Source organism: Bubalus kerabau, chromosome 10 (assembly GCF_029407905.1).
Source record: "Bubalus kerabau isolate K-KA32 ecotype Philippines breed swamp buffalo chromosome 10, PCC_UOA_SB_1v2, whole genome shotgun sequence".
In the NCBI taxonomy this organism is placed as follows: domain Eukaryota; kingdom Metazoa; phylum Chordata; class Mammalia; order Artiodactyla; family Bovidae; genus Bubalus; species Bubalus kerabau.
The window spans coordinates 51,649,544-51,673,545 of record NC_073633.1 but is presented as its reverse complement, the minus strand read 5'-3'; the positions used below and the strand labels follow the sequence as shown (position 1 = coordinate 51,673,545).

General features: G+C 42.0%; 1 protein-coding gene across 6 annotated transcripts in view; it reads left to right on the top strand.

Moving 5' to 3' along the window:
* Positions 1–24,002, top strand: part of APH1B (aph-1 homolog B, gamma-secretase subunit) — a 61,519-nt gene that overhangs the window by 31,122 nt on the left and 6,395 nt on the right. For 3 of the 6 annotated variants that reach the window (XM_055537717.1, XM_055537710.1, XM_055537715.1), the window contains one exon: positions 6,707–10,190. In XM_055537717.1, the coding sequence (XP_055393692.1) occupies positions 6,707–6,874 (168 nt within the window). In that variant the 3' untranslated portion in view covers positions 6,875–10,190. Of the gene's footprint in view, positions 1–6,706; positions 10,191–10,831; positions 17,471–22,894; positions 23,087–24,002 lie in introns of those variants that run through there. The other 3 variants (XR_008699242.1, XM_055537711.1, XM_055537712.1) reach the window with 3 other exon arrangements.

Genomic DNA, 24,002 nt, shown 5'->3' with positions numbered 1-24,002 from the left:
GCATTAAAGTATTAACAGTGTTCATCTCTGGATGGGTTCTTTTATTCTTTATGGTTTTCAACACGTTCCAAAGTTTCTACTGTATATACTTTAATAATCAGAAAGGAAATTGCAAGAAAAAACCAATGTCCTTCTTATGGATCCAGTCCACCATTCATTCATTCAACAAATAGTGCCTTCTGTATTCCAGGCACTGTTCTAGGTGAGCAAAACAATTTATAGAAAAAAAAACCCAAAATGTGCCTTTACCATCTAGTGGAGAGAGAGAGAGAGACAATAAGCAATAGACATAATAAAACGAAATATGTTAGAAATTGATTGGTGCTGTGAGAAAAAAGGGAAATTAGAGTGGGTTCAAAGGGCTCAAGGGACCTCCCTGGTGTCCAGTGGGGAAGACTCTATGCTCCCATTGTAGGGGACTTGGATTCGATTCCTGGTCAGAGAACTAGATCTCACATGATGCAACTAAGACCCAGTACAGCCAAAATAAATAATTTAAAAAAAAGATTCTAGATTGTAGGGGCTGGGGATATTGAATTTTCAAACTAGGTAGTTTAAAGTCGGCTTCATTGTGAAGGTGACATTTAAGCAAAGAAGTGAAGTTGGTGATGTGGCTGTCTGGAGAAGGAACATGACGGACTGAACAGCTAGTGGCAAAGTCCTAAGACTAATATGCTTGGCATGTTTATGGAAGTGAGAGTGGCCAGAACCATGAGCCAGGGGAAGTAAGTAGGAGATACTGTCACAGATTTGAAATTTGGGGGTGGAAGTCATGGTTGGAAATGAGAACCATATCTAGATAATGCAAGGCTTGGGCTTTTAGCCTTAGTGAAATGGATTCATTGTAGGGTGTTGGATACAGGGACTTGATTTGAATCACGTTTTAAAAGGCTCACTTTGACTGCTGTTTTCAGAGTAGACTGTAACAGGGGAAGAAATTAAATCATCAAGAGAAGGATGGGGACACCTTGGGTGAGATAGCAATGGAGACGATGAGAAATGTTCAGATTCAGGACATGTTTGTGATAGTGGAGCTAACAGCTGTTTCCTGACAGACTGGATAACGCAAGGGAGAGAAAGAGGAGCCAAGGACATCTTCAAAATTTTGAGCCTGGGCAACTCAAAGTATGGAGTTGCCATCAGCTGGGATGGAGAAGCTTGTGAGGGAGAGCAGGAGTCCTCTTTGGGCCTGGTACCTTGGAGGTGCCTGTTGGACTTCCAAGGTGGGTATTTGGATGAAAAAGTCTGGAGTTTGGGAGAGAAATCCAAGCTTAAAGAGGTCATTACAGGGAGTGAATCTAAGCAGACGACAGAAGAGGCCAGAGGACTAAGCCCTGGGGCATTCCAACCTTGAGGCTGGGGCAAGAGCAGAAGCCAGCCACGGAGACTGAGAAGGAGCAACTTAGTGACATAGGAAGAGAACCAGGAGTCAGGTGTCCTGAAGCTAAGTGTATTAAGGAAGAGAGAGTGATGGGTTGTAGCAGAGGCCAGTGGAATAAAACCCAGACCTCTTCGTTTGACATAAGCCTCGTACTGAATCTTACTGGTGCTAAACTTAGCTCTTGCTGCTCCCCATAGTTCATATCACGCCTCTATCTAAACTGACCCAGTGTGGCTCGCAGGTTGTTCATGCTGTAATATCTGCAGTGATGGGTCTCCCCCCTAACCTAGGTCAGCTTGGAAAACTGTTCATTTCGTGTGAAGCCTTCCTGGAAAAGGTGCACATTTCTGAAAGCACTATCCTAGCCCCTTTTTATAGCCGTGTTATAACCCTTCTCCCTGGCCAGCATGATTTTATTTGATGCAGCTTTTACATCTACGTCTCTCCAATTAGGGTTTGATCATCAAGGATGGGATCTTGTCAATCTTTGTATCCTGAATCCCTGGCACATAGGAGATGGCCAGTAACTATTGTTGAATATTGAAAAGTTTATATTATTCTCTCTGATGATTGAAAAGAACCCAGAAAATTTGAAAGATTACATACCAAAATGTTAACAGTAGTTGTCTCTGAATGACAGATTTCAGAAAATGTTTTAAGTTTTATGAATATAGCACATGTACAGTAAAGTATATGAATCAGAAGTGTACATCTTTTTTTTTTTCCCCCTAATCTTTGGGCTTCACTGAGCAGCATGTGGGATCTTATTTCCCCAACCATGGATCAAACCCACGCCCCCTGCATTGGAAGCGCAGAGTCTTAACCACTAGACCACCCAGGTCCAGTGTGTACATCTTGATGAATTTTCCCAGTGTGAACACACCAGTGTCACTCGAACCCAAATGAAAGCTAAAGCATCTGCTGCTATGAGCTTCCTGGTGCTACTTCACTGCTCCCCCACCCCCATACCCCTCCGGGGATAACCACGGTCCTGACTTCTGACTCGAGAGCTTGCCCTGCCTTTCAGTGTTTATTAAACAGAACAGTGCAGTGTTTGCTCTTGCGTCTGACTCCTTTCACTCAATCTTTGTTTGGGAAATTAATTAGTTTATAGCTATTGATTGCTGTTTCTTTGCAGAATAGTGTTCTACGGTATGACTATACCGTCATTTATCCATTCCACAACAGAGAGGCATTTATGCTGTCTCCAGGTTTTAACCATTGTAAACAGTACTGCTTTGAACATTCTAGTGTGTATCTCTTGGTAAAAATGTATGCACATTTCTTCTGGATATATACCTGGGGTAGAATTCCTTGTCATGAGGTGTACATATGTCGATTGTTCATACCACTCACTTTTTCAGAGAGGTTATATCAACTTACACTCCACCATTAATTTATGAGTTGTGTTTTCTCCACCTCTTCACCAGCACTTAGTATTGTATTCTTTATTGTCACCCTTATCTAGCACTGGATGTGTAGTGGTATCCCATTTTGGTTTTCATTTTCATTTTCCTGATGGTGAATGAAGTTGAGCGTGTCTTCCTATGTTTATCAGCCATTTGGATAATTCTCTTGGGATGTGCCTTTTCACATCTTTTACCCATCATTCTACTGGGTCGTCTGTCTTTTTTTTTTTTTAGGTTCTTTTTTGGTATTTTCTAAAAGAGGCTTTTATTAGATATGCCTGCCTACTCACTTCAGTCATGTCCAACTCTTTGTGACCCCATGGACTGTAGGCTGCCAGGCTCCTCTGTCCATGGGATTCTCCAGGCAAGAACAGTGGAATGGGTTGCCATTTCCTTCTCTGTTATTAGATATATGCATTATAAATAACTTGTCCTACAGTGTGGTTTGTCTTTACATTCTCTTAATGTTGAATGTTGTGTAAAAATTAACCTATCTGAATTTCAAGTTTTAAAATTTGTTTTACTCATTTGTACATTTTAATTTTCTACAATAATCACGTATTGTTTCTGTAATTGTTTAAAAGAGATAATTTTATTAAAGAAACAAGCTAAAAGATGGAAAGTGGCTTCAGTTCAGTTCAGTTGCTCAGTCGTGTCCGACTCTTTGCGACCCCATGAATCGCAGCACGCCAGGCCTCCCTGTCCATCACCAACTCCCAGAGTTCACTCAGACTCACGTCCATCGAGTCGGTGATGCCATCCAGCCATCTCATCCTCTGTCGTCCCCTTCTCCTCCTGCCCCCAATCCCTCCCAGTATCAGAGTCTTTTCCAATAAGTCAGCTCTTCGCATGAGGTGGCCAAAGTAGCTTAGCACTCTACAAAGTGTGTTAAAACTCAGCAGATTTGAGGAATAGAATTATCCTTAAGAATCCGAAGGAGAACCTGAAGGGCTCAGTGCCTGCCATGCCCGCAGATGCTTCCTGAGAAAAGCGCTCTTTGTGCACAAGGTGCTGTCTGCAGAATCAGCCTGTGACCCTGGCCAGAGCGGGTAGGAAGGGGTCGGGGCTTTCGTGCAAGGGAATGTGCAGGCAGGGCAAGGGTGAGGCTGCTGAGGTGCTGGGGAGCACTCCCCCAAAACCTCGCTGGGCAGAGGTGTGTAGTGACAAACTGAGCCAGTCAGAGCCTCCTCTTTCCTAAGAAGAACCATTTCTCCACCTTATCCTGGTCGAGCAGAGAAAGTATTCCTTCTCCTGTCAAAGGCCGGCCCCTCTGTTTGAGCTCCAGACCTAATTCTTTGCGACCTTACTGTCCTCCATCACCAGCCTTACCCTCTCTTCACCGGCACATAGACATATCTGAGTTTGGGGCTTGCTTTTGTTTTATTTGGCCGCACCAGGTCTTTGCTGTAGCGTGTGGAATCTAGTTCCCTGACCAGAGGTCGAAGCCAGGCCCCCCTGCTTTGGGAGTGCAGAGTCTTAGCCACTGGGAGCCACCAGTAAAGTCCTTAGACGTATCTTAAATAAAACTCTTCATTATTGCCGGTTCTCTCTAGCCGTGACTGGTTTTCCCTAGTCTGCATCACAGCGAAATTTCTGTCATGTTCCTAGTGCATTCTGGCTTCTGTCCAACCACTCTTCTAAGACTGCATGTTTCAAGATCAAAAAGGACCTCCATCACTCCATATCTAAAGGATGCTGGTTTGTTTTTTTTTTTTTTTTTTTTTTTATCTCATCAGCCTTTAGGAGGAGTTGGCCGCCCCCTCTTTGTAACATTTCCTCTTTTGGCTTCTGCATCGCGCTGTCCTGGTTCCCTCTCACCCCACTCCTTGCTCTTCTCAGATGCCTTGCTAACTCTTTTTCAGTATGAGTCAAGCCAGTAGGGTGGTGTTGGTGCTTTTATTTGCTCCTGCAATACTAAACAGCACAAATACTTTAGAATTGTTCTCAGGACTGGAGCTTGACTTCGCTTTTCCCTTCTCTCTACAGTAACTCTGGGTAATCGCATTCATAGCCGTGGCTTTAAGACCGTTTATGAACTGTGCTTCTGTATTTCTCTTTTTAGCCCAGGCCTCTCCTCAGAGCCTCATACTCATAAACCTAACTGCTTACCTGACATCTGTTTGTTTGTTGTTGTTTTTTTTGACCATTCATTACAGCATTTGGGATCTTAGTTCCCCACCCAGGGATTGAACCTGTGCCTCTGTATTGAAAGTATGGACTCTTAACCACTGGACCACCAGGGAAGGCCCCTGACACCTGCTTTTTGAAATCTCAGAGCCAGCCCACTCTTAGTATGTCCTCTTTGGACTTGGTTCCCACCTATCACTCCTAGCTTAGTCTTTCCCCAAGTTTTTTAAACTCGGTCTTCCTCAAGTCTTGCCTAGCTCATTACTATCACTATTTCCTTAAAGCCAGAACCATGGAAGTCACCCCTGGGCTCTCTGTTCTCACATTGCATCCACCAGCAAGTCAAGTCCTGTCACTTCCTGTCATCCACTCCCTCCATCTCTACCACCACCACCCTGGACTAAGCCACTATCCTGTACTCCACTCATTCGGTGAAGAGTCGTCTTAACTGTTCTCCCTGCTTTCACCATCGCCTCCTCGAATGCATTCTCTGCAGTTTAAAAATCTAAAATTGTTCAGCTCCTTGACCTAACACCCTTCTGCACCCCTTCATTGTTCTGAGGGTAAAATTCACACTTAGCACCGACATGCCTATCTGGCCCCTGCCTTCCTCTCCTAGCTCTGTGCTTTCTTTCCATACTTACACATCATTTATAGTGATTCTCAGATCCTCAGCTGCACCAAACTCTTTGCCCTGCTTGGGTTCCCTCCTTTAGTCTAAACCAGGCTGGCTTACACCTCCTCTTGTAAGTCTCAGATTAAATGCCGTTTTCTCAACGCCTTCCTTGTCCACCTTGAGTGGATCACTTTGTTCTTAACCTTTACTAGTACCGTCTCAGTTGTAGTTATTCTGTCCTGGCATTTATCACAATGTGTAAGTATTTTTTTTTTTTTATTATTTATTACTTTGGCTGCACCGGGTCTTCATCACAGTGTGCAGGCTCTCTAGTTGTGGCGTGTAGGCTTAGTTGTCTCCTGGCGTGTGAGATCTTAGTTCCCTGATCAGTGATCGAATCCATGTCCTCTGCGTTAGAAGGCAGATTTTTAACCACTGGGCCACCAAGGATGTCCTGTGATTAGTTATTTGTCTCTTCATTCATTGCCTGGCTCCCTTACTGCTATAAGCTCTGTTAGGATAGGCTCTGTGGTCTTCACTGGTACCTTGTGGCACCTCATCAGTGGTTTTTAAATGAACTTTTGGAACCCGCAGAAGTTGTGCAGCTGAAAAAGAGATGCTGTTCCCTCTTGTTCCCTTGATTAGAGAGGGTGGCTCAGATGGTAAAGAATCCACCTGTAATGCAGGAGACCCAGGGTCGGGAAGGTCCCTGGAGAAGGGATGACAGTCCACTCCAGTATTGTTGTCTGGAAAATTCCATGGACAGAGGAGCCTAGCAGGCTGCAGTCCATGGGGTCACAAAGAGTTGGACACAGCTGAGCGACTAACACTTTCACTTTCAACACAGACTTGTCTTAAGTTCTCAATTCTCAGAGCCAGTTAACAGAAAAATGATTATAAACTGGACCCTGGTTATATAACATCTATCTTCTATTGGGTATTTCATTAGGTCTGGCTTCTGATTACCTTCTAGGGTTGCCCTTTGAATACAGCAAAGCACAGGTTTATGGGCTAGTGTCTGTTGACCAGGTTAATTCCTGTGTGTCTGTGGGCCTATGACATACATCAGATGTTTGGTGAAACACACCTCCACTATTGAAAGTATTTCATATTTTCCATTTTCTTAGGTTATTCCACATATTTAATAAGGTTGCTTTTATTTTCCTTCTGCAGACCTTAATCAGTCCTCATTACGGATTAAATCTGGTGTTGGCATATATCATCATGATGCTCATGGGCGTCTGGGCCTTCTTTGTTTCTGGAGGCAGCTGCCGAAGCCTGAAACTCTGCCTGCTCTGCCAAGACAAGGACTTCCTCCTCTTCAACCAGCGTGCCAGATAACCTCCGAGAACCAGCACTTCTCAAACAGTAAGCTGCCTCATTAGAGGAAGCACAACTGTGCCTTTTTCTAAACATCCCTTTTCCTAGTGGAATTTAGAAGAAACCAAACTATTTAGACACGATTCGGCTTGCATGCAACAGCTTTCTGAAAGCGATACATCTCTGGTGTGCAGCCGGTGCATGTTAGAACCTCCTGGGGAAACAAAGAATACTGATCTCTGGGCTCCATCTCCAGATTTAATTGGCCTGGACACTTGGTAATTCTTTAAAGCTTCCTAGATGACACCGATGCGCAGCCAGGTTGAGAACCATTGCTGCCCAAATAGGAACTTCCTGAGAACACTGTAGGTGAATAAAAATCAGATGTTTTTCTGTCTCTTAACTCAGCCTGCACTGAGCGAGTATCTGAATATAAATCCTGATTAGCCTGTGTCTTTCGAGTTCTGAAGTCACAGAAGGCTAAAGGGCTATCATCTCTGTGAACTGTTTTCATGTACTTCACTGGTACCCTGTTTTATGAGAACATGGGAGGCCGTGCTTCAAATACGATAAGACATCGCACTGACTCTATGGTCATGTAGCCAAAGTAAGCCATGCCGGATAGACTGCATTCTTCTCTACCGTTTCCAGTCTCGATTTTGCTTTTTTGACGCATCACATTGTTTTTGAGCATAGGTTCCATTTCTTTAACTAAAACCCAATTTCCAACTTCCTGGGAAGATGATCTAAAACCAAGAATTTTGTGCAACTTCTGTAAGTCTGGGGCTTAAGGCTCTTCATGGGCTCTGCCCTGGGGCAGTGTTTACCAGCTGAGTGCTCACTGCTGGACTAGTTGACCTGAAGTCATTTGTTCTATCTCTGAGCAGCTCTGCAGGTTGCTGAGTGATGTACCCTGGGACAGGCTTCACTGGAGCTGGCAGAAGTTTACTAAAAGCAGGAGGAGAGCAAGCCAGTAGAGCGGTGTTGACCCTTGTAATTTGCTCCTGTGATACTAACTGGCACATTCCCCCCAAATAGTGTAGTGGAAAATTAGGAATATGTCTTAAATTTGCCAAATTCATGCTTTTAACATAGTCCATGTAATCTTTAGATCTTGTAAATGTCTCTGGATTTTGTTGGCAGATAGGGCATTCCCTTTATAGGCATATCTAAGATGTTTGTTCAGCTTCCAAACGACTCTCTTTTGGTTTCCTCTATAAAGAGGAATCGTGCCTTTACTAAGCTAGAAATTGTTCTCTGTTGATGACTTTTAGGGAGCTGTTGGTATGAAATGGAAATTCCGTACACATTAAAGTGAGAACCTCAGTGAATCCCATATGTGCAGTAGAACAGCCAAAAGAAATAAAAGCAGGAAATGAAAGGGTTCACCAGTGAGGTGACAGATGGGAGAATTTGACAAGAATTTAACAGATATGTTTAAAATGGAAATGCAGCCAGTATTTTGGGTTAGTCACACATCATTCTAAGAACCAGAACCTTACACGTGAACTAGACCTTTATCAGTGAAATCCCCTCTTATGTTTAAATTATTTGAATTTTTCAATCTGGGGATTCAGGAGCAGTAGGATTTCTGGCAAAACTATAAACGGTTTCGTAAGCAATTATAGTTATTCCCCTAAAGTTTATTTCAGCACTCACACCAGTGTTTTTGCTGGGGTTTGCAATTTTCCACCTTTATACAAGATTTTCTTTAGACTAGGTGAGTTATAGAAGAGTCAAGGACATAGAAACTGAATAGTGAAATCTGCTGTGCAGAATTGAAGGGAATTATATACCCATTGAACTGGGCTTCATTCCTATTGGAACACGGTGTTCTTTGATGAACAGGATAAGAAAAAGATACAGTTAATTATAACGGTTGATTTACAAATCTCTTGAATGGATAATCTGGTAAAATATTTGCTGATCTTTAAAGTGTAGAAATATCTGAGAATATTGATATTACTCATACTTGAGCTCTGAGGATGTCTTCTGTGCATTAATAGTTCAATATTAAGAATCTGGGATATTGTGAACTCTCATTTATAAATGCATCTCAGGCAGGAAGAAAATTTTCTTTGATGGTGAGACTGTCTTTTTAATTCAGGAAATTATTTAGTAATTATTTAGTAATCCGTGATTACCTATGAATAAAGGAACTTTGAAGCTCCTTATTTCTCTTGTGAGTGTTGCCATAGTCAGCTTAGGCACAGTTATTGCAAATAGCCTTGCTCTGCCTGATGCCAAGGAAGCCCAGAGGGAGAGCAGCCTTCCTCTGTTGTGTGTATATATGGAGGTGTGCTTTCTTTTTATCTTTTCTCTTTTTTTGCATTTGTTACCTCTAAGGAACTTTCTGAGCCCTAATAGTGTTTGGAGAGGAGGCGATGGTGGTAATCTTGTATGTTCTGCTCCACACGGGGCTTTCTCAGTTTGGAGGGAAGTGAGGCTGTAGTTAAAGTTGACTGTGGAATGTGCATGTTGTTGCGGCGCTCGCCTCTGTTGCCGTGTGAATCATTGAGATCGCTTATGGTTCTCTAATAAATTTTTTTTCTTTTAACTCATTTGAATTAGTGGTTGTAGCTGGAGACGTTTTGTTACCCTTGATCGTGGCCTGTGTGACTGGCAATAGAATAGTAGCAGCCGCTTTGCAAAGCTTAGTGAAAACATGGCTGAAAGGAATGAATGGTATCTGCAGATTGTATAGAAAATGGCTTTTGTTCCTAACGTTAGTATTTTTCTCCTCAAGCACATTTCATTTTTTGCTGGGAGTGGCAGTTACGGGTCAAAAATGCTAGGTATTCTTATTGCATCGAGTTGGTGCAGGACAAGCAGTCATGATGGAAGTGTCTTCTTACCTGATCCTCTTCCCGCTGGCCTCACACTAGCCCTAAGACATGGATTAATGGTCAGAGTGGGCCTGAGGGCTCCAGAGAAGCCAGGATGGCAGCCTGTCTCAGGTGTCAGCAGCCGGCTTCCTGGGAAGAACTCCTTGAAAGTGTCAGCTTTTTGCTGACTTCGTTTTCCTAAGGCCCAACCATTCCCAACTCCAGGTAGACAGATGTCGCAACAAAACAGTTTCAGAGTTCTTCTCTTAGAGCACTTTGTATATGATTGCAGTGTTTACATTTCTGATTTAATAAAAGACTTTGCTTCATCCCGTTAACTTTTAGTGTTTAGAGGGCTGGGCACTGTCTCTATGTTCGATATGTATCATTTTATATAAGTTATACTGTTATGTCGTGTATACTTGCAGTATCAGACCTTACATTCAGTACACAATGCAATAGACTCTTTCCAGACCTGTATTTTTCAGTAAACAATAAAAAGATTGTCACGACTTGTTTCTCATGTTTCCTCTTCTTTGGAATAGTGTATCCTTCAGTGTCTGTTACTACAATTTTTGCCTCTTATAAACTTTGATTGTATGTTGTTTGTAACCGGTCAACTCTGAGATTCTTTTCAAAGACAAATCTTTGTTTTCTGATTTAAAATTCAAAAGGCTGATTTCATTTCTGTTTGTTCAAAAGCAGTTTGGTGCAGGCAAATTCCTTGAGGTGTCATAAACCTAGTGGAGGAGAATTCTCGAAGGTCCTGAATGCCCTTGAAAAAGTCTCCCAAGTGAGATAGTAAATTTATAAACCATCATGGAATCCTGGCTAAAGATGGCAGTTGGTTGACCAGGATAGTATAATTTAGTTTCTACCAGTGACCCTGAGCAGCCTGTGGAGTCATTTTTGTTTTTCCTTCCCTTGGTGTGGAGTCAGTGTGGCTAAAGGGCTGAGCTTGGCCTCCACCATCAGACAGGTTACACAGAGAGTTGTTAGGGCCTGAAATTCGATACCCTGTGACGCGTCCTGATACTGGTTTAAAATGAGGCTGCTCCACATTTACGTTAACTGTGAAGTATCCTCAGGAACCAAGGATTCTGGTCTAACTTCCCTGGTGGTCCAGTGGTTAAGAATCTGCCTTCCAATGCAGGAGATGCAGGTTTGATCCCTGGTCGGGGAACTAAGATCCCACATGCCGTGGAGCTACTAAGTCTGCCTGCTGCAACTACCGAGCCTGAGCACTGCAACTAGAGAAGCCCTCGCGCCGCCTGGAAGTGCCTGTGCCTCGCAACAAAAGGTGCCGTGCCCCGTAAGGAAAGCTCGCACATGCTGCAGCGAAGATCTCAAGTGCTGTAACTGACACCTGACGCAGCCAGATAAATACATAAATAATTTAAAAAATAGTAACAAAACCATAACTTGTAAGGTAAGAGAAAAGGTAGGCTTTCCTCAGATGACAGCCCAGATTCATGTACAATTTCTCTGTTCCTTCTGCACTGGAATTGTGGCTCTAGTTTAATTATTATTTGTTTGATATTTAGTTGGAACAGGGATTTCCCTGTGACCAGCCTCAACACATAAGAAACCTCCCATGGAAAGAACTACGTATTTTACCTTTGCCTCATTGAAAATGCTGAGTGAAGGACCCACTCCAGGCTTATGGTCTCAGCCTCCATAGAAGAATTGGGGATTTGACACATTCTAAGGGGATGACTGTAGATTATGAGCCCTGGCTTTAATATTCAATAATTAGTAGGTGGTGCTTGTTGCTTAAGTGTGGGTCACTGTAAATCCTGTTTCTGCTGCTGCTGCTAAGTCGCTTCAGTCGTGTCCGACTCTGTGCGACCCCATAGACAGCAGCCCACCATGCTCCCCTGTCCCTGGGATTCTCCAGGCAAGAACACTGGAATGGGTTGCCATTTCCTTCTCCAATGCATGAAAGTGAAAAGTGAAAGTGAAGTCGCTCAGTCATGTCCGACTCCTAGCGACCCCATGGACTGCAGCCCACCAGGCCCCTCTGTCCATGGGATTTTCCAGGCAAGAGTACTGGAGTGGGTTGCCATTGCCTTTCTACCTAATAGTAAATCTATACATATTTTCTGTGCTTGAGCAAAATTAGAGATGGAATCTACAGTGTTTAATCAAGGCTCACCATGCACAGAACATTGTATCAGATACTTTATTGTGTGGATGTGTGTAAGAGAGAGACTTTAAAAGGGTAGAAAAGAACAAGATGGTGAGGATCATTGTTTTTAGAGAATATATAAGGCAGCTACAAAATGCACTACAAATTAGGAAATGATATCAAATAGCTTGAATACATAAGATGATACTTAAAGTTTTAGACATGAAGAAGGGTACCTGGGTCATGGATGTATATCAGAGGAAAAGGTGGGACTGTGGACTGAGCTGTGGGTGCACTCCAATTGACAGGTAGAGGTGGGGTGATCACTGAGGAAAGAAGAAAAACCAGGAGGGCATGGTGGCCTGGGAGCTAGGGGGATGTATATCAAATGCTGCTGAGCAATGACTAACATGAGAATTCTAACTAACAATAAGAATTGATCTTTGCATATGGACAGATGAAATTTTCTGGTGACTTTGATAAAAGTAGTTTCGGTGTAGGGGTGAATACCTAAATGGAGTGGATTTTAGAGATTGGGAGATAAGGAAGTAGCCACAGCATGTAGAATACAGATAACCATATAATTATAATAGGGGAATTGGATGATAGCCTGAGAAGGATGTGGGAGCAGGAGAGGGCATTCTTCTGTTGTTTTTTTTTTTTTCCTCTATAATATTGTACTGTAACAGCATGTTTGTAAGAAGATGGGGATGATTCAGTGGAAAGGGAAAAATTGATGTAGTAGAGGGGATAATTGCCAAAGTAGAGTCCCTGAGGAGAGAATGCAATGTGATCTTTTCAGCATTATATGTTATATTAGATCAGTTAAAATGTTTAAAAACAAGAACTTAAACTTTTACTTTAGAATCAGAGGAGGGACTTCCCTGGCAGTCCAGTGGTTAAGTCTCTGCACTTCCAATGCAGGGAGTGTGGGTTTGATCATTGGTCAGGGAACTAAGATCCCACATGCGAGAGGCCAAAAAAAAGTTTTTAGAGACAGGGGAGCAAACTAAAGCTAAAATAAGCAGAAGAAAGGAAGTCAGAAGAGAAGACCATACAAGAATATCGTAAGTCAGATAGAAAGCAGAAAAACAGTGGAGAAATCAATAAAATGAAAATCTTTGAGAAAATCAATACAGTTGGTAAAACTGTGTCCAGATTGATAAGGAGAAAAGAGAGGGTACAAAATATGAATATCAGTAATAAGTGAAGATATCACCACAGCATCTACATTATTAAAAAGGGAATATTATGAAGAACTTAAAGGCAATAAATTAAAATTTTAAATGAAATAGACAAATTCCATTTTAATAAAGCTCACTCAAGGGACTTCCCTGGTGGTCCAGTGGTTGGGAATCCACCTTCCAGTACAGGGGGCTTGGGTTTGATCCCTGGTTGGGGAACTAAGATTTCATGTGCCTCAGGGCGTCTAAGCCTGCCTCCCTCAACTACTGAGCCTGCATACTGTCGAGGCCATGCTCTGCAACTAGAGAAAGTCCTCGTGCCTCAAGGAAGGGCTTGTGCAGCCAAAATTTAAATAAAAAATTTTTTTTAATTAAATAAAAACTTACTCAAGAAGAACTAGAAACTCTGGATACCCCTATATCTCTATAGACTGTGTTTTTTCTTACCTCTTAATGTGCCTTGTAATTATTGATTGCAAGCTGGACATATGTATTGGGCAATAGTAACTGAAGTAAGTAGGCCTTTAATATAAATTTTGTGTCAGTCTGAGCAAGAATTGGACAGTGTTTAATGTTTGCTGCAGTGCTAAGTACCAGAGGCTTCAGGTCCTTCCAGTGCCCTTGCTTTTGTCGCCCTCCTTGACTTTGGGCTCTCCCATGTGCTCCTTCTCAAAGAGAGTCCATGTCTTGCAGATCTTTGAACTGTAATCCACTGTTTTTGTATTGGAGCCCTGTTGGTTGACAGTAAGGTTGGTGTGGAAGAGGAGATGTCCTATAATCTTAAGACTAAATCTGTTTTTTGGTGAGCCTACATCCCTTAACCTTCTCTAATGAAGGTGAGAAAAATACTGATTTTCACTTTTAGAATTTTATTACTCTAAGTGTGGGAGTGACAGCTTTCAAGCTCTTTATGTATTGGAGCTGACCAGGAATGCCCTATGTGTATTAAAGACACTGAATTTCAAGTTTACATAAAGAAATTCCTAAAAGGCTTCACTGAAGAATTCTACCAAAAAAGTTATGTTATAAAGCTGTTATTATCAAAACATTATAGTATTGGCATAAAAAACAGACACATAAAACCATAGAACTTCTAGAAGAAAACAAAGGCAGTACTCTGGTATCAGTTTTAGTAATATTTTCTTTGAATATGTCTCAAGGAAAACAAGCAGAAATAAATGGGACTATGTCAAACTGAAAAGCTTTTTGCACAGCAGAAGAAACTATCATCAAAATTAAAAGGCCACTTACTGAATGGGAGAAGATATTTGCAAATAATATATCTGATAAAGGGTTAATAATACAAAATATATAAGGAACTCATAAAACTCAACATTAAAAAAAAAAAAAAAGAAAACCCACAAACAATCCAATTAAACAACCAGAGGATCTGAAAAGACATTTTTCCAGAGAAGACATTTAGCTGGCCAAAAGGCACATGAAAAGGTGCTCCACATCACTACTCATCAGGGAAATGCAAATCAGAACTACACTGAGATATCACCTCACACCTGTCAGATGGTATCATCAGAAAGGCTGAAAATAACAAGTGATGGCAAGGATATAGTGAAAAGGTAAGCCTCTAGACTGTTGATGAGAATGTAAGTTGATTTAGTCACTATGGAAAACAGTATGGAGGTTCTTCAGAAAATTAAAAATAGGACTACTGTATGATCCAGCAGTTCCACCCATTGGTATTTATCCAAAGAAAACAAAAACACTAATTAAAAAAAATACATGCACCCTGTGTTCATTGCAGCATTTATAATAGCCAAGATATGGGAGCAATCCAAGTGTGCCTATCGATAGGTAAATGGGTAAAGAAGACCCATTTATATTTATATGAAGTGAAAGTCGCCCAGTCATGTCCGACTCTTTGCACCCCATGGACTATATAGTCCATGGAATTCTCCAGGCCAGAATACTGGAGTGGGTAGCCTTTCCCTTTTCCAGGGGACGCTCCCAACTGGGAATTGAACCCAGGTCTCCAGCATTGCAGGAGGATTCTTTACAAGCTGAGCCACAAGGGAAGCCCAATATATTTATATATATGTTTGTGTGTGTGTATGTGTGTGTGTGTGTGTGTATATATATATATATATAAAATATGGAATATTACTCAGCCATAAAAAGAATGAAATCTTGCCATTTTCAACAACATGAGGGTATTAAACTTTGTGAAATGTCAGCAAGGAAAGACAAATACTGTATGATTTCACTTATATGTGAAATTTTAAAAACAAAACCAACAGAAACAGAGTAATCGATACAGAGAACAAAACAAGTGGTTACTAGAGGAAGGGGTGGGGAGAGAAAAGAAATAGGTGAGGGAGATTTAAGAGGGACAAGCTTCCAGTTGCAAAATAAATGAATCATGGGTATGAAACATACAGTGTGAGAAGTATAGTCAATAACTGTAGTACCTTTGTATGTTGACACTTTGTAACTAGATTTATTGTGGTGATAATTTTGAATTATACCGAAATACCAAATCACTACATTATGTAACATAAGAACTAGCATGGTGTTATAGGTCAGTTATACTTGATAATAAATAAACAAACAAACATACAAACAAATGGAAAAAGATCAGATCTATGGTTATGAGAGGTGGGGAATATGGGAAGGGGGAAATTGAATAAAGCAGTCATAAACTACTATGACTTTCAGTTATAAGTTAAATAACTACTAGGGATATGATGCACAACATGATAAATATAATTAACATTGGTGATGGTGGGCGTTTAGTTGCTAAGTCATGTGTGACTCTTGTGATGTCATGGTCTGTAACCCTCCAGGTTCCTCTGTCTATGGAGTTTTCCAGGCAAGAGTTCTGGAGTGGGTTGCCATTTCCTTCTCCAATAATTAACGTTCCTGTACGTTATATGTGAAGGTTAAGAGAGCAAATCCTAAGAGTTCTCATCACACACAATTTTTTTTCAGTTTCTTTAATTTTGTATCTGTATGAGATAATAGATGTTCATTAAACATATTGTGATAATCATTGTCATGATGTATGTAAGTCATGTCGTTATACCATATATCTTATGTTTATACAGTGCTGTATGTCAATCTCAATAAAATAAAGAACTGTTGAGGATAAGGTTGGAACAGCTTGTTGTCAGCAAACAAACCAGTACAATCCTTTTGGGTGGTAATTTAGCAAAATTTATAAAATATTGATAAGATTATGAGATGTGTGTTTTTAAATTGTTTAGTTGAGTTTATTGTCTTTAAAAAAATTGTATTGGAAAATAATTGCTTTACAATACTGTGCTGGTTTCTGCCACACACCAGTAAGAGTTAGCCACAGGTATACATACGTCCCCTCCTCCTCGCACCTCTCTCCCGTCCCCATCCCACCCCTATAGGCTGTCACAGAGCACCGGGCCGAGCTCCCTGTGTCACAGCAAAGTCCCACTGGCTGCTTTCCATACGCTGGTGTGTGTGTGTGTTTCCATGCTGCTGTCTTCGTTTGTCCTCCTCTCTTCTTCCCTGACCATGTTCACGGATCTGTTCTCTATGTCTGCATCTCCATTGCTGCCCTGCAAATAGGTTTATCAGTACCATCTTTCTAGAGTCCATGAGATGTGCATTTTTTGAGCCAGCAATTCCTTTTCTAGGAATTGATCCTCCAGAAATATATCCAGGAACATAAGCATCTTGTAATAGTCTTGTAACTGTAAAGAATTTGTAATGTCTGTCTGTCAACAGGGCTTTGCCTCCAGTTGCAGAACACTTTTCAGCCATTTAAAAAGAATGAGGATATTTGGAATATGCTAGAAAACAAAAAGCAAGGTATAAACCATTTTTCCATTTAGTATTTTAATATGCCAGACATTGTGCTAGATACCAAGAATACAATAGTTAAAGCAGGTGAGATCTATGTATTAAATATTTGAAAATGAATGTTTAACACACAACTAATTAATTATGGAAAGATAAAATTAAATTTTTAGTGGAAATTTCCTGGTGGTCCAGTGCTTAGAACTCCGTGCTTTCACTCCTGAGGACGTGAGTTCCATCCCTGGCTGGGGAACTAAGATCCCACAAACCACATGGAATGGCAAAAAAAAAAAAAAAAAAAAATGTTAGCTATGACTATTTCGAGAGTTAAGATTATGGGGGACTTTTTAGCTTTATACATAATTAGGGGATTTCCCTGGAGGTTCAGTGGTTAAGACTTTGCCTTCCAATGCAGGGGGCACAGGTGTGATCCCTGATCAAACTAAGATCCCCTGTGTTTTGGTGTGCAGTCAGTTTTTTTTTTACTACATAATTAAATACTTATATTTTAAAAGAATGAGTAGATATTATTTACAGAATCAGCCAAAACGTAATCTAAGCACTTATGTGATTTTTTTTGTTGTCCTTATTAGAAAGTATACATGGGGACTTTCCTGTCAGTCCAGTGGATTAAGACTCCACGCTTCCAATGCAGGGACATGGGTTCGATCTCTGGTCAGGGAATTAAGATCCCCATGCCTTATGGCATGGCCAAAAAGATTTTTTAAAAATCAAATAAATAAAATTGAAAAAAATGTATTATCAAAAAAAGAAAGTATATGATATTTTATGTATCACAAAATATATAATACAAGGCCTTTCACACTCTGATCCCAACTACTGTCCTGCCTCCCACCATTCCCTATCCTCTCTTCCCAGGCATTCTCAAACACGTCCCTGACACCTCTGCTTACTATGTACCAGGGACTCTCAAACCTCCACATCTTTTTTCTTGTTTTTAGCTCCAACTAGAAAACATGGTGTTCTTCCTTCAAGGTCCTGCTCAAGTGTCCCTCTTTGTGAAGTGTTTCCTGATTAGACTCAGGAAAACAAGTGACTTTTTCCACTGTGATTTCTTAACATTCATGTGTGTGTGTGTGTGTGTGTGTGTGTGTGTGTGTGTGTGTGTGTGTGTATATATATATATATTTTAAATCCAGGAATAATGTACATACAGAAAAATGCACAAATCTTAGAAGTGTACAATCAGATGAGTCTTGAACCTGTGTCCGCCTGTCTAACCACCACCCCAGTGAAACTGTGGAGTGTTTACTGTTCCCCAAGTAGTTCCCTCCCTCCCTTCCTAGAGGCAGTGGCTTCCACCGAAGCAATGGCTGTTTCCAGCCTCTGTCACCATATATTAGTTTTACTTTTGAACTTCATATAAATGGAATAACACAGAGTGTACTCTTTTGTATCTGACTTCTTTCCTCAAGGTAATTTCCTGAGTTTCATGCTTTGGGGTATATCAGTAAGTTGTGACTTTTTGCTGAATGGTATTCCATCTTAGGGATATACAGTTTGTTTAGTCCTTTTGTTGATAAGACATGTAGCATCTTTTCATACAATTCTTTATTATGGTTAATGGTTTCCGTCTGTCTCCTCAAATAAGATTGTGATGTCAATTATCATTGAATACAGGTACTGTATCTAAACCATGGTTGAATCACCATCACTTAATCTGTGTTAAAGCAGACAGTGGTTCCTCATTAAATCTTTGCTATTGAATAAGGAAATATGAGAAAGAGTCAGCTGGAAGTTACTTTGAATGATAGAAGAGAGATAAAGGGAAATACTGTTTCCTTTTAACACTTTTGACAAACCTGTAGGTTTCTCCACACCAAGCAATTCTCTAGTTCTTGGTGGACACCAACTGTGTTCTACAATTTATTAACAACTCAGTTCTGACATTAACTGTCTGAAGATATTGCAGATGCCAAAGCCTGCGGGCTCAATCCCACAAGCCTGCCCCTACTTTAGACATCAACTGCAAGTCCCAGGTTGTCACCTGTATCTCTGTCTATAAATTGCAAGTTCCCATGACTTCTCAGCTCTGATATTTTGCTAGAACAGCTCACAAAACTCAGGTAAACATTTACTTACATTTGCCAGTTTGTCATAAAGAATATTACGAGGGATACAGATGAACAGCCAGATAAAGAAGTCCGTAGGTCAAGGTATGGAGAAAAGACGCAGAGCTTCCATGTCCTCTGTGGGTGCACCCCTATCCTAACACCGCCCTTGGCAGCACTCTGAAATTCATTGTTTAGAGTTTTTATGGAGGTCCCACTATGCAGGTAAGATTGATTAAATCATCCCCATTCGTGACTGAGCTCAGTTCCCAACTACTCTCCCCTTCCTAGGCGTTAGGGTTGGGGTTGAAAGTTGCAGCCCTCCAGTCACAGGGTTGTTTCCTCTGGCAACCAGCCCCCATCCTCCAAGCTTCATCGCCTAATTTTAAAAAAAAAATATTATTTAATTTTGACTGCGCTGGGTCTTCATTGCTGCACTTGGGCTTGTTCTAGTTGCAGCAAGCAGAGGCTACTCTCTCATTGTGGGGCTCAAGTTTCTCATTGCGGTGGCTTCTTTTGTCGCGAGCACAGTCTTTCGGTCCATGGACTTCAGTGTTCGTTGTGCACAGACTCAGACTCAGTTGTAGCACATGGGTTTAGTTACCCCACAGCATGTAGACTGTTTCCAGATCAGGGATCGGACCCATGACCCCTGCCTTAACAGGCAGATTCTTAACCACTGGACCACAAGGCAAGTCCTTCATCACCTCTGTAGCATCAGCTGAGGTATGGCTTAAAGGGGCTTCTTATAAATAACAATTAGGGTCTCTGTGCCAGGAACTGAAGACAAAGACCATGTACTTATTTCTTATCGTATCACATAAGATTAAGCCAGATTTTACCCAGTGGCTCAGAGGGAGTGATGAGCTCCTGACCACATTTGTTCTACATGAAAAGGATGTAGCATATTCAGGAAAACTTTTCAAATGGGTATGTGTTGCATGGTTGGGAAGCAGTGAAATTAAGATGCATGAGACCTGTCATTGGATGTCTAGGTAGCTTGGGACACTAAGCTACCTAGTTTCAGCAGATGAACTAGCTGGTTATGTTACATGCCTCACCAGAAGAGTCTTTGCTTGTTTCAGAGAAGCTGGTCAACTCTGTCACCATTGGCACAGAGTTGCTATAGAGGTCTCAGTGTGCCCTTGAACTCGTAGGCCCTGTGTCTGTTGTCTTCATTGCAGGTAATTATAAGTTAATATTTGAAATGAGTGAACTCAAGCAGAAAGAATGACTTTGACTTACAATGTGGAGAGGTCAAAGTGGCCATGTGAGTAGAGATCACGCTCTCTCCTGGCCTCCCGCCAGCAGGACGAGTCCCAGAGATGTGCTCCAGGCCTGGCCAGGCATCTCCTTCTTGATGCACCAGGGGGATAAGCTCCGAATGGAAATGCCAGGTTGGGGCAGGATGTTATTTGGCTCTATGGGGTTTTTCTTCTTCTTCCTTTTTATGGCTTTATTGAGGTATAATCTATGTAAGATAAATTGCACTAGTCTAAGTATAAAATTTGAGCAGTCTTGACATATGTAGAGAAACCATCACCACCATCAAGATAGCAGACATCTTCATCATCTCAACAGTTTTTCATATCCCTTATAATCCCTTCATCTCCTACCTCATCCCCAACCAACCACTGATCTGGGGTTCCTGTCACTATAGTTTGCATTTTTTAGAATTTTATACAAATGAAATTTATATATGTGTGTGTTTCTGTGTTTATGTGTGTGTGTGTGTGTATTTATTCCTTATCTCCAGTTCAGCTTTAGGAAAGGAGAAAGTTCAGTGAATGTGTCCTTGGGAAATTTGGTTCACTGAATTAGAGGTGAGGGGAACATCCCCGGAGTTAAGCTGACTCCTTTGTCTGCCAGCAGTAGTGGTCAAACGTCATCACACTTTTTCTGGGCAGATGCTGGAGTTTAATGTTCCAAAGCAAATTGGAGGCAGGGGGTTGTGGTTGACTTTCCAGAAATTGTTGTCACAAAGGCCTTTAGTGTCTTTATCGTGTGGGGTTTTATGAGGTTGTGGCATGATTGTGATAAGCACGGTAGATTCTGTTACATGAAGGTGTTTCCGTGTCACTAGAGCTGTGGAGGGTGGACCTTGCACTGTCATTGAAGATCCTCCACCTCGGGAGTTTTGTGGGCATGACTCAGCCCAGAGCGCCAGCCCTTATTTCGTTTTCCTTATAAGATCGGGGCAGGGCTTTCTCTTTCCCTGGGTTGTTGGATAAGGGCGTGAAGATGCACTGACCCAGTCAAAAGTGTACCGCCAGGAACCATTACTGAGACCCTGGTTGACTGCAGTCTCGATGCTATGCTGCCATGCAATAATTTTTTTATGGTGAATAATTCTGTACCACAAAGCACTCTGACCCTTGTTTCTGTCCAGTCATTCTATAGTGAAAGGGCATGGGTAGGGTGTGGAGACTCTCCTCCATGGTGTTGTCCCGGCCTCACACCTTCCCCTATACCTGCGACTGTTGAATCTGAGCCAGAGGACTGTGTCCAGTGTGGACGTGCATGGGGACACCACAGTGACCCCACTGCCCAGGTGGCACTTCTGCTGCCTGGCAGGCGGCCCTGGAGGTATTGTTTTCTCTTATAAGTGGATCTCAAGCTTCTCCCCACGCCTTGAAGGAAGGTGACTCCTTCTCACTTGAGGGATGGGGCACAGCTAACAAGTCAAGAGACATGGGTTTCAGGCATCCTCCCTCTTGGAAGAGAGGAGACACCTTGTCCCATGAGGGAATGTTAGGACTCCGAGGAAATGGGGATAGAGGTCCTGCACCTGGCCAGGGTCCTTCAGCGAGGTCCCCGAAGTTAACCAGATGCCCTTGTGCCCATGGCCCAACCTTCCTCAAAGGCAAGGACACCCTAGGCATGGCCAGGGCAGGGAGGGCTGGGGACCCCCAGAAGCAGAAGAGGTGCAAAGAGGAGGAGAGCCATGCCTAATGTGTGCTGGCCTGCTTGCCACAGCCTGATTTCCTGCATGTCCTCTTTTCTCCTGTCCTCCCAGTCCACTTCCCTGGATTTCCCCATCCTCTGTCTCCTGTCCCCCATCTTTACCTTCCAGGGCTTTCTTCCAGGTTTATTTTATGTGACAGTCATCTAGGCCTAACCCTTCCAAAGCGTCTGTCAGAGGCGGCCAGGGTTCCATATCTGCACCGTGGCTGAACGGCCACTGGCCGGGTGTGGCTGCTGAGTGCTTGGAACATGGCTATTGAAACTGAGAAACTCCATTTAGTTTAATAAATTTAAATTTAAGAGCTGATAATTGATTCAGTTATTTGGAAAATTTTATGTTGGAGCAACTTGAGTAATATGTATATACTTTTTTTTTTTGAGTTTTTTTAATGATTTTTAAGATCTTTGTTGAATTTTGTTTCCATATTGCTTCTGTTTCATGTTTTTGGTATTTTGGCCACGAGGCATGTGGGATCTTAGTTCCTAGACCAGGGATTGAACCCGCACTCCCTGTGTTGAAAGGCAAAGTCTCAACCACTGAACCACCAGGGAAGTCCCTAAACACACTTTTTCAACTGTAAACTTTTATGAAATCTAAATATAGATCAGAAATTTTCAGTGACAATTTAGCATTTGAATGGAGATGAGCTGTAAGTATAAAATACCAAATTTCAAAGACTTTAGGGAAAAATGAATGAAAATTACTCACATCAAAATACATGTTGAAATGATAGTATTTTGAATCCACTGGTTTACATAAAATATATTATGAAAGTGTCACTGGTTTTTGTGGGAAGTTGTTTTTTTTTTTTTGGTGTGGCTACTAGAACTTTAAAATCTCACATATCACACTATATTTTATTGTATTTCTGTAGGACTCTGGGCCCTAGATTGTCCATTTAGCTGAATTTAGATGAAGAGGTAATGGGCAAGCTGAAGGAGGACTGAATCTCCTCGCCATCCATGGTTCTCATGAACACACCTCTTTGAGCATCAGCCCAGATGCACCTTGCATTCCCTGAACGGAGAGAAAGGCAGTGGAGAGAAGGGAGATAATTTCTGTTGCTCGTTTCTCGCTCCAGGAAGTGCTTCCTCCAACCTCCCCCATCCCTACCCCCATCCCAGTGGGATGGGAGCAAGTCTAAGGAATGGGTGTGCCTGGCTCCCCTCTGACCTCATCCCTGCAAATGGCTGTGACACCAGGAAGGATGCCAAAGGGGAGGAACCAAAGAATCCTTGTGTTCCAACTGAAGAGACCATCAGGGCCTGGAGAGGTTAGTAATGTTTCTGTTCCAAAGCTGGACTCACTGCTTTATCTCCTGCTGGAGCAGAGTTATCCCTGAACAGTTTACCTGGCTCGGTCCTAGGGCAACTGAAGTGAAAATCCAAAGTTTTTTTAATAACTCAAACAGGGATGGTGCCCACTTGTAACCTTTATAGAACTGCTTCCTTTAGCAAACCAGAATGTGAAATCTGGATTTAGATAAAAGATTATATGGAGGGGGACAGCAAAAAGAGTCCAAAATAAGGTAACAGTCAGGCAACCAAGAGATGCTACCAACCTGCTCCCTGTATTCAGGTCACTTTGGTTAGAAATGACTCCTCTTTTTTATTTTTTATTTTTTCAGTACTTTTAAAAATGCATCTGTTTGGCTGTGCCGGGTCTTAGTTGTGACACGCAGGATCTTCCATCTTCATTGCGGCACGTGGGATCTTTAGTGGTGGCATGTGAACTCTTAGTTGCAGCATGTGGGATCTAGATCCCTGACCAGGCATCGAACCCAGGCCCTCTGCATCAGGAGTGTGGAATCTTAGCCACTGGACCAGCAGGGAAGTCCCATGGCTCCTCCTTTTATATTCATCTGTTCAAATATGACTTATTTTTCAAGGCTCAGCTCAGATACCACCTTCTCCCTAAGCCAGTCAGTCCCTGATTACTCTAGACATACAAGATCCTCTAAGTGTGCCTGTGTGGCCAGGGCTGCACACATTGGAGGCCTGCATCCTTGGTAAAATGCTTATGGCATCCGTGTGTTTTCCTTTGGAGCTGGGTTCTATGACCTGGCTGCAAATGACATCATTATTCATTCTGACTTGTTCCCTATCACCATAGACAGGGAACCCCAAAGTACTATTGCTTTGCCAATAGTAATACTTTTAGCCTCACTTCCAAAAACTAGTCTGGTCTGA